Here is a 10149-nt window from a genome sequence, read left to right on the forward strand (position 1 = left end):
CCTGGACACACTTGACTCCAGCTGGTCTCATGTGACTGCACCTGTCCCACCTGGACACACCTACCCGACCTGCACACCCTGACTCCAGCTGGTCTCACAGGACTGCACCTGCCCACAGTGTGCCAGAGCACTTGGGGACGGTCCTCCAGCCCTTGAGCTGCACTTGGAGGCTGTGAGCAGCCGGGGCATGTGCTGCGGGACTGACAGGAGTCTGGTGATTAATGGTGTCTAAGACCGGGTTGATAAAATACTGCTTTTGTTTTTATAGGACGGAAGAAGAGAAAAAAGAATGGATTCAGGTGAAGCTTTTAAAATTTTAAAGTAATTGACCAAATTCTTGGGCAGTGTGGCCATTTCATGTTGCAACAAGGGATAGAGTGGCCCAGGCATGGCCCACCCATGTGCCCCTCGCAGTGATGACGTGACCCTCATTAAGTCCCTTCAGATGCCGCAAGTCTTTCAATCGGCTCACGTGTTTGGCACCATAGTGAACAAATAAACACGGAAGGCCTGGAGGTGGGCAGGTGGGCACGTGGATCTCTGCTGTCTGATGGGCCCAAGGGGAGCCCACGGCCAGCCGGCACGAGCAGCAGGTCACATGGAATGGGGAGGTGGCCAGTGTTCTGGGGCAGCCAGAGCAGACTTAGCTTGGATCAGCCACGGTGGGGACAAGGGGGACAGAGACTAAAGCCATGAGGGCAAAGGTCAGAGCAGGAGCTGAGGAAGGGAGCCCAGTGTAGCGCTGACCCAGAAGGCCTGTGGCTTCCAGAATTCTTAGAACAGAAATCTGGGCAAGGAGAGAAAAAGGAAATTCAAACAGAAACAAGGTGGGAATGCTGCTGTGGGAAATGGACGTGTGTCTTCAAGTCCATACAGAATGTCCGGGAAGCATCTGTGGCAGCCTAGATGCTGGCAGGTGGCGGGGGGGGGGGGGGGGGGAAGGGGGTGGCACCTGGCGTGTAGGGTGGGCCTGGGACCTGTGGATGGGGAGTAGAGACTTGGTTGGCCATGGGTGACCTGTGTCGGGTCGTGGGTCAGAGGGACGTGCGTGGCCATGGGATCCGTCCGTGAGGACAGAGGTGTGCTGGCCCCTGCCCTCCTGGATGTGCTCGCTGAGGGCCCTGGTTCTCTGTGGTTTCATCTCAGGTCATTGAGGCCACCATTGAGAGGCACAGGCAGAACAGCCAGACCTTCAAGGCCTTCAGCGGCTCCTTCGGCCAGGATGAGGACCCCTCTCTCGCCCCAGAGTCCCCTGTGAGCACCAGCGCCCTGGAGGCACGGCAGGGACCCTGAGGGGTGGGCGCTAGGCCTGATGCAAGAGGGCTGGCACCCCGGGAAGGACCAGGGGCCAGCGTATGGGTGACATGCACTCACTGCCTGTCCCTTACTGAGTACTGACACAGGGGCCATGGGGCTCAACGAGGTGGGTCAGTGCTTAGCTGGGCAGGAAGGAAGAATGGGCCTGGGTGACGCTGTGCATGAGGAGCTCGCTTGTCCCCACACGCAGGAGGCAGGGCCCTGCCCGGGGTCAGATGTGGGGGATGTCAACCGCAGCCACCCATTAGGGACCACCTCCTGTGGGCACAGTCATGAGTGCCTTCAGAGGAGGGGTCCCTCCCTCCCACCCCCCAGCAGAGGCACCCTTGAAACCAAGGGAAGCCCGGCCCAGCCTGGCCCCACAGCCTCGTGTCCCCGTGTCCCCATCACCAGGCCCGGCTGGCCCTCCCACAGCCTCGCCGGGTCTGCCTGTCAGACCACTTAATATTTGCATCATATCTGTTCTTTTTTTTTCTGCTTCGTGAACACATTTTGAAAGAAACCTTTGCATCCGTCTCAGGCCACCTTAAGCAGAGGCAGCCTGGACTCCGAACCATCCCTGCGGCTACAGAGGGGCAGGAAGAGCCAGGCCCTCTCCCCTACCCTGCACGGTGGGGCACAGACTCTGCCGGAGTGTCCCACACTAGGCCCGGGAGGGGCGGTTCCCCAAAGTCCCAGCAAACACTGGGCCCCAGTAGACTCTTCCTGCCCCTGTGGTCAGGCAGAAGGGGTAGGGTTACGGCTACACTGGATGTCAGCGCAGGGCCGTGGAACCTGCACTCATGCTGACTGTCTTTGTCCCTTCCAGGTGGTGAGTGCCAGCTCTGAGGACCCTGCTGTGGCAGCCGGCGGTGGAGGGGGTACCACGGGGGTGAGTGACCCCTCCAGCTTCGGCAGGGGTGGAAAGTGGAGGGTGAGCTGGGACCAGGATGCCACCGCATTTGACCTGAGTCCCCTCAGTGACAGCCTCTGGCCCTACTGGGAGAGGACTCGGGGGAGCCTGCTGGGACCCATGTGTCCATTGCCTGGGTTGGGTAGAGGTCACACAGCTGGGCTCTTTACCTCCTGTGAAAAGTGACTCAGGGCGGTGCCTGACCTTCAGGCCGCTGGGTCATCCAAAAGGGAAATGTCAGCCCCCTGGCCCCAGGGCTCGGGAGGACAGGCAGGGGTGCTCTCAGGGAAGGCTCCTCGGAGGCGGTGTCTGACCCATCTGTTGGGCCCAGGAGGATGGAGGGAGGTCCTCCCTGCAGGCCCAGGAAGACAGCGGTGCCCGAGACCCCCACTCCAAGCCTGCTCACCTTCTTGCCACCTGGGGCCAGGCAGGCAGGGAAGGAGCGAGGTAGCCTGTGTCCCTGTCCCCACCCACGGACAGGGACAGGCCTCCTCTCCTCTGGCTGGTTGGGGGGTTAGGTAGGAGGGTGAGTGTGTGTGCCTGGCACTTTGTGAGTGTGGTTGTTGACCACTGGCCGACCAGTCGTGAACCCTGATGACAGCTGTGACCCGGGACACCAGGGGAGTGTTGCACCTGTGTGCCGGAGGGGACAGTCCTGGGCAGGCTGGTGGGGAAGGGCTGGAGGCCCACACTTGGGCTGGCTGCCCGAGGGTTTGCTCCTGACTCCCCCACATCACATTCTGCGACCCGCCAGCCTCTCCGCTCCTCTCCCACGCCCTCACCTTCCAGGCTCACGTCCCCCCCCAGGTGCTGCCTTAAATTGCTATTGAGTGTCCCTAATTCAACGTTGAAGCCCAGAGCTCGCCCAGTGAGGCTGTGTGGCCCTTGTGGTTGGTTGTTGTTCTGGGCGGCCCCATTTTGGAGAGAGGCTTGGGGGGCAGGCCTGGCTTCTGGCTCCTTCCTCGAGTTGGGAAGAGGGATCTGAAGAAACTTTGGGGAGATGGCAGTTGGCTCCTTGGCCACAGGGAGCAAGGTTCCTGTCATGGCCTGAATTTTTAGTAAGAATACATTAGTCCCCTCCTCCCATCGTGGCCTTTGCTGGGAGGGGCAGGTGCACCTGGACACTGCAGCCTCCTGCTGCTTAGGAGAGTGGAATCTGGGCCCCCAGCCTGTGTCCTCGGGTACCAGGCGCTGGGAAAACCTTGAGAAGCTCCTGGGCCCCCAGGGAAGGAGGGGGCATTTGGGGGCCATGAGGGGTGCAGGGGCCAGGTGACAGGAGGAACCCCCTTATTCAAGTGGTACAGCTGCCTCATGGCGCTGGGGAACAGACGCAGTCCCCAGCAATTAGAGTAATTGAGTCAAGAAGCCTGAAAGGGGCATGGGCAGTGGGGAAGGGATGGTCTTGTCACCGCCCGTGAACTCCCTGAGGGACTTCCTGTGTCTGGCTTCACCCTCCTGACCCTCCCCTGGGCCTGTGCACCTGCTCGGGGCCCACGACATACAAACAGTGCAGCAGACTGGCAGCTCCATGCTTTCCTCACTGGTGCGTCCTATGAGCAGAGATGTTTCTGGACCTGGGGCAGCTCAGTGTGGGCAGAGCCCTGGCTGCACAGGGCCTGACTGAGACCTCCTCTGGGCAGCTATACGGAAGGTGCTCAAAAATGAGTTTTCATTCTGACACCGAAAGACTGACCCTTGCTACAGACGTAAGCTTACTCTTAGCACATTTAGAGAGGATGGCTAAGCCCATGCATGCTGTGCTGGTCTCATTTCCTGAGCCCTGGTGTCCTCAGACAGATGCTTCTGCAAGCCGCTTTTCCTAAGAGAAGCTAAACCCAAACCAGGAAGTTTCGCAAGTAGCTGAAGCCCTCAGTGTTCTGCAAGAGTCACGTGGCTCTTCACAGAGGCTTCCTGGGGCCCAGACGCATGGGGGGGACATGCGGAACCCTCTAAGGGAGTTCCTTGCCAAGCAAGGCCCTGCCCCCGCCACCACCACGACCTGGCGCTGCCCTTCCACCCCGAGCCCGACCTCTGGGCTCATAGGACAGAGCTGCCCACGGGGAGCAGAGGGGCCGGGCAGGGTCCATGTCCACGCCCTGCAGGACCCTCGGGCAGGTGTGAGGTTCTTTCAGGGGCTGCTTGTCACAGCCACCTGTTGGGGGCAAACGTTTGCCTGAATGTTTCTCCTGCTTCTATGCTGTGGGACAAAGAACACCCAGTGAATCAGACCCCAGCGCCCTGGGCAGAGACCCCCTCCCGCATCCATGTTGGCATGTGGGGTGCTTTGGGTGGAGCCTTGAGGGTGTCACAGTTCTGTACCTGCCTGAGGACTTGGCCCAGGCCTTTCAGGTGTCGCGGCATCCAAACAGATGAGCACTGCTCTCATCCACTCGTCTGATAACCTGACCACAGAGGGAGCCTGGTGAGCCAAGGAGACCCAGTCCCCGGCCTTGCGGGTGGGTTCCTGACCCCCTCAGTGGCAGTGGCAGTGGCAGTGGCAGTGGCAGTGGCAGTGTCGGTGTCGGTGTCGGTGTCGGTGTCGGGAGCTGCGCGGCCTGGGGCGAGCCGCATCAAGACCAGACCGAGGGTGCTGGCGTGGGGCTACAGAATGCTCTCCAGAGAAGGCTGCTCCCCTCAGCCCCAGCCCCCAGCCTCCCTGTTGTGGCGCTGCCCTTGGTTCCGCTGACCTTCAGGTGGTGCCCAGGCGCTCCAGCCCCACAGCATTCGCCTCCAGCTCTTACGGGCCAGCCCTCTCTGGCCCTCCTCCTGCCCCAACCCCCTGGGACACCCTGGAAGCCCACACGGACTCCCGGCTGTGATTTGTGGCTCTGGCCTTGGGCCAGCGCACACATCCAGCTGCCCTGCTGCTCTCTGCTGGCCGCTTGTGCCTCGTAGGCCCTTGGTGGGTCACCCTGGGGGGTGGCGGAGGGCAGGGTGGGGGCTTCTGGGCCATGGCATGCCTCAGGGATGACCACATTCCCCTCTCCTCTCCCTGCCCTGTGCCCCCGACCCCAGACCCCGTCCCTCCCACATCTGGCCCTGAGCAGTCCTGAGATAGTCTCCAGGAAAGGAGCCCTGAGTGAGGTGGGGAGAAATGGGAACATAGAAGGGGGGTTGGCAAAGTCAGTCAGGATCTACCTGCTATGATGGGGCTTAGGAGCCGTTGCTAACCCCACTGTACAGATGGGGGACCCAATTCGTTCATGGTCTCGTGGCTGATGAGGGGCGGTGCAGGGGCTGGGGGCTGTACAACTCCTACCCAGGTGGGGAAACCAAGGCTCAGCCAAGTGGCCCTGCTGAGCCCCCACCGAAGCCTCATGCTGTGCTGTCTGCACAGTGTGCACCTGCTCACACCTGCCTCCTGCTGGTGAGAAAGCCTTTGCCTTGGGGGTGCTGGGGTCCTGGACACAACGGAAGTCACGGTGACCAGGGGATGGGAGCCGAGCACGCAGACCCCGCTGTCCGTGGTGCAGACGGAACCTGGTGGGGCCGGGAGGCTGGGAGGGGGCTGCTCACAGAGGCTGGTTTGCATTCTGCTTGTTTACTGGTTTCTTCCTCTTCTATAAGATGTTTCTGGTGAACAACTGAGCAACTGCAGTCAGACTCGGGCTAGAAAGTTACCCTGGCCCCAAACAGCCAGTAGCAGCCCCCGGGCGTGCTTCCTGCAGCCTGGTCTCCGCTCACAAATAACCTTTCTGCTTGCCGCCCTGCACGCGGGTCTTCTCCCTGAGCGGTGTCCGGGCAGCCTTCAACAGTGCCCCCACTTGTCGTCTGACTGCACCTCTCACACAGGGGCCCCCTCCTTAGCTTTGGGCGACATCAGAGTTAGGAAGAAAAGTGGATACATTCGACAACAAAATCCTCGTCTGCAATCACTAAAGCAGTAGAGTAAAATGAAAACCCCTGCCCTCGCCCTCCGGACCCGACGCAGCTTGTTTCAACGAAAAGCGCTTTATGGTGTCGTGTGACTTGTCCCAAAACTGTGTAACCTCTGTGAACACAAACCACATTCGTTTCCTGACTTCCTGTTGATCCCCTGGTAACCCCTGGGCGGGAGGGCCAGACCGCTTGGTGTAGGCTTCGTGGAGGCTTCGTGGAGGCGGAGAGGGTGCAGTTGCCGCCCACCTCCCTGGTGCCCAGGTGGGCCCTGTGTGCCCCTGAGCCTCGGGCCAGTGGCACGGGCGCCAGGCAATGCAGGCCACGCCGGGCAGAACCCCCTCCCCACCTGGGCGGCTGGGCACCGTCTTCTCAGACCCAGCAGGTTGTCACTGGCCTCCACGCAGGCCGAGTCGATCCAAGCAGAGATCCAGACCCCTTACACCCTTCCTGTGGGCCACAGTGACCCCAGGGCAGCCTGGGGAGTGGAGCTGGGCGGGCGCAGAGGCGACGTGCTCTGCTCTGTCTTCTGTGCCGCGAGCGTTTCGCTCTGCGCGTGCGCTGCCCGCGTGCTCACCCACCTGCCCCTGCGCCCTTCCCGCCCCCGTAGCCCGAGCCGAGGAGAGGGTCCGCTAAGACCAGGCGCGACAAGGAGAAGCAGGGCTGCAGGAGCTGCGGCGAGACCTTCAACTCCATCACCAAGAGGAAGCACCGGTGCAAGCTGTGCGGGGCGGTGAGTCTGAGCGGCGGCTGGGAGCAGCGTCCCCTCCCCGCCCGCAGAGTGGTGCCCTGGAGCAGGCAGGCGACGGCCCGTCCCAAGTAGGGGCTCCCCTCCTTCCTCTGGTCCGCTCGCGTCTGGCCAGCGCTGTCGTGGCTGAAAAAGTGCCAGATTGGGAACCACAGAGCTCAGAGCTGGGTGTCCCGGGAGCTGGGGGATGAGGGTGACCTCATGCCCTGTGAGGAGGTGGAGGGGATGGGGTGGGGGGAGGCAGGTGCAGGGTGCAGGCGTGATGGGGCTCCCTCCTGCCGCTTCGGTCCGGGTGCTCCAAGGGTGCTGACGGTTGGCTGGACCTGTGGAATGTGAGGCCACCTTCAGCCGGCACCCTGAGTGATCACCGTCTCCATTTCTCCTCGCAGAGCCCCCACGACCCTTTCTCTTGAGGGTGGGGTTTTGAATTTAACATTGGAAGGGATGCCTGATGAAGTGTTCCTAGGTTAAGTCGTTAACATGGAATGTGTGTCAACAAGGGGTCTAAGCACAGAGCTGTCTTAGAACTGTTTTTTCCAGAACATACCAGCGGACTGTGCCTGGTCTGCTGTTCGCTGTCATGCCCTTGCATGAAACCTTGAGGCACTGGGGGAAGGAGAGGTAAATGGATGAGCCCTTAAGTGAACGGACAGGTGGATGATGGGTGGGTGAGTGGACAGAGGATGGATGGATGGACGGTGGGTGGATGGTGGGTGGATAGATAGAGGATGGATGGGTGGGTGAATGGTGAGTGGTTGGATAGATGGATGAATGGATGGAGGGTGAGCGTGTGGGTGGATAGATGGGTGGATGGATGGATAGAGGATGGATGGATGAGTGGGTGGATGGTAGGCGGATGGGTCATCATCCATCCGTCCATTCACTTATCCAACCATCCTTAGAAATAGAAGTAGAAATCTAGTAGAAATCATGGAAATTGCTATGTCATAGGGTAACTTCATTTTCAATTTTTTTGAGGCCCCAAGTATTTCTTTTCCACAGCACCCATACCATTTTACATTCACAGCAACAATGCTGAAGGCATCAGTTCCTCCACATCCTCACCAACACTTACCTTCTGTGTTCTGAATAATAGCCATTCTGGCTGATGTGAGGTGACATCTCATCATGGCTTTGATTTGCATTCCCCTGATGACAAGTGACGTTGAGCATCTTTCCCTGTGCTTTGTGCCTCTTCCCAGTCTTCCTTCCGTGCACACACACCTCTTCCCAGTCTTCCACACAGACCCCTAGACCCTCCAGGTGAGGAGGCAAGTCCTGGATGCCCGGCAGGGGCCCGTACCAGGGTCCCTGTCCTCTGACGAGGCTCCCGCGGAGAAACCCTTCCCCTCTACATGCCGCGTCTCTCCTGGCCCTTTGGCCCTTCCAGCCTCTTCCTGGACAGTCTTCTGTCTGGAAGGTGAGGTCACAGGTGCCCTCTCCCTTACAGGTCATCTGTGGGAAGTGCTCCGAGTTCAAGGCTGAGAACGGCAGGCAGAGCCGAGTCTGCCGAGAGTGTTTCCTGACCCAGCAGGTAGCGCCTGAGACCCCCAGCCCTGAGGCGGTGCCCGAGGACCCCAAGCACAGCACAGAGGTGGGCGGGGCCAGTGAACGTCCTGGACAGGAGCCCCTGTCCCTGGCATGGTGTAGACCATGCTCCCAGAGCTGTTGGCTTCCCTTGGGCTGGGACAGAGGGTGTGTGTGTGTTCAGTGTGTGCTCATGTGCACACGGTGTGTGCGTGTGCTCAGTGTGTGTGTTCATGTGCACATGGGGTGTGTGTGTGTGTGTGTGTGTGTATGGTGTGTGCATTCAGCTGAAACACAGCCCTTCCCCGTGAGCCACACCCTGGTTCCTGCTGTTCTGTTTTTCCCTACTCTGTCTTTATTTCTTTCCTGGACCCACTGGCGGCCTCACTCTCCTAGAGGGTCCAGCCTGCTAGCAAGAGGCCTTGTGGTGACCTGGAGTGGGTCAGGCCAGCCCGGGACCTTGTCCAGTCTGCTCCCAGAAGGCCAGGCCTGGCGCTTTTACCCCCACCCCCGCCCGTAAGGCTGCCACCTGCAGGGAGGCTGCGCCTGACCCATCCTTTGTGTCTCCAGAAGGCGGCGGCCGTGGACGCCCAGCCCAGCCTGCTGTGTGGTCACCTGCGGGTGTCAGACAGCGGTGACGCTTGGAGCGAGGTGTGGGCTACCATCCCCACGTCGGAGCCCCTGGAGCTGGTGCTGCACCTGCAGGGAGGCAGCCAGGTGTGTGCCCGCCCCCCCTGCCCCTGGGGTGGTGCTGGGGGGCGTGTCCGGTTCCCACAGCCCAGAGGGGCCTGGGCCACACTGCCCGGGACCAACCCCGCTTGGACTTGTGTGATCTGGGGCCTCTGTTTCCCCGGCTGCTCTGAGTCACCCCTCTGCTGCCCGCCGGGGGGAAGGAGTGGTCAGCGGTGCCCGCACCACAGAGGCCCAGGTGCCAACCCACCTCTCCTTTGCTGCAGGCTGGCCGGCTGCCACGCACCATCCCCCTCTCGGGCTGCACAGTGAGCGTGCCGGACCCCATGGAGACTCTGGGCACCGGGCATGTGTGGCGGCTACAGCAGGCCCAGCAGGCCCTGTACCTGAGCACCCCATCGGCAGAGCAGCAGCAGCGGTGGCTGGAGGCCCTGAGCGCAGCTGCCCGTGGAGACCCGGCTCGGGCCTTCCCAGGGGCCCCGTGAGCTGAGCCTCCGCCAGGTGTCCCCGCTCCGCAGCCACCACGGTGGGGCCTGTTGTCACCTGGGAGGTGGCGTCGGAGGCCGCGTGCAGGTGCAAAGGGCTCGGACCGCTGGGGGTGGACAGGTCACAGGGCGCTTGACCCTGAAGGGACCTCTCAGAAGTGGAGGAAACAGGCCCAGAGGGGGCAGCTGCCCACCCAGCATGTGTCCACAAAGAGCCTGGTTCTGCCCTCGGCCCCAGCTGTGTGGCCTGGAGTGAGGGTGCTGGCAGACTGTCTGGTGTGGGGCGCCAGCTCTGGAAGGCAGAAGGAGCGACCTGGGGGTACCCGGGGCCTGGTGGAGGTCTGTAGTCCTCCTTCCCTCCCTGCTGCCCCAGCCCTGCCCCATCCACACCGTCTGTACCCGTGAGCTGAACTGTGACCGGTGGTGGACCCCACCCCTCCTCCACCCTGTCCGGGCCCCGAGGCCCACCTCCCCATTCGGACTGGCTGGTGGTCAGCCTGGGCCATCCCCGCGGGACCTCCCTGAGAAAGTCAGCGGAGGCCAGCAGAGGCCTGAGTTGTGTGTGCGGCCAGCGGCAGGATCTGCTTGTCTGCAGAAATAAATGCTGGCAGCCA

At 61.4% G+C, this 10149-nt stretch overlaps 1 protein-coding gene across 4 annotated transcripts in view; it reads left to right on the forward strand.

Annotated features, from left to right (window-relative positions):
• Nucleotides 1-10149, forward strand: part of FGD3 (FYVE, RhoGEF and PH domain containing 3) — a 51007-nt gene extending 40858 nt beyond the window's left edge. For 2 of the 4 annotated variants that reach the window (XM_042914248.1, XM_042914247.1), the window contains exons 12-18: nucleotides 269-299; nucleotides 1147-1254; nucleotides 2126-2188; nucleotides 6696-6818; nucleotides 8284-8427; nucleotides 8931-9077; nucleotides 9317-10149. In XM_042914248.1, the coding sequence (XP_042770182.1) occupies nucleotides 269-299; nucleotides 1147-1254; nucleotides 2126-2188; nucleotides 6696-6818; nucleotides 8284-8427; nucleotides 8931-9077; nucleotides 9317-9535 (835 nt within the window). In that variant the 3' untranslated portion in view covers nucleotides 9536-10149. The remainder of the gene's footprint in view (nucleotides 1-268; nucleotides 300-1146; nucleotides 1255-2125; nucleotides 2189-6695; nucleotides 6819-8283; nucleotides 8428-8930; nucleotides 9078-9316) is intronic. The other 2 variants (XM_042914249.1, XM_042914250.1) reach the window with 2 other exon arrangements.

Source organism: Panthera leo, chromosome D4, assembly GCF_018350215.1.
Source record: "Panthera leo isolate Ple1 chromosome D4, P.leo_Ple1_pat1.1, whole genome shotgun sequence".
NCBI lineage: Eukaryota > Metazoa > Chordata > Mammalia > Carnivora > Felidae > Panthera > Panthera leo.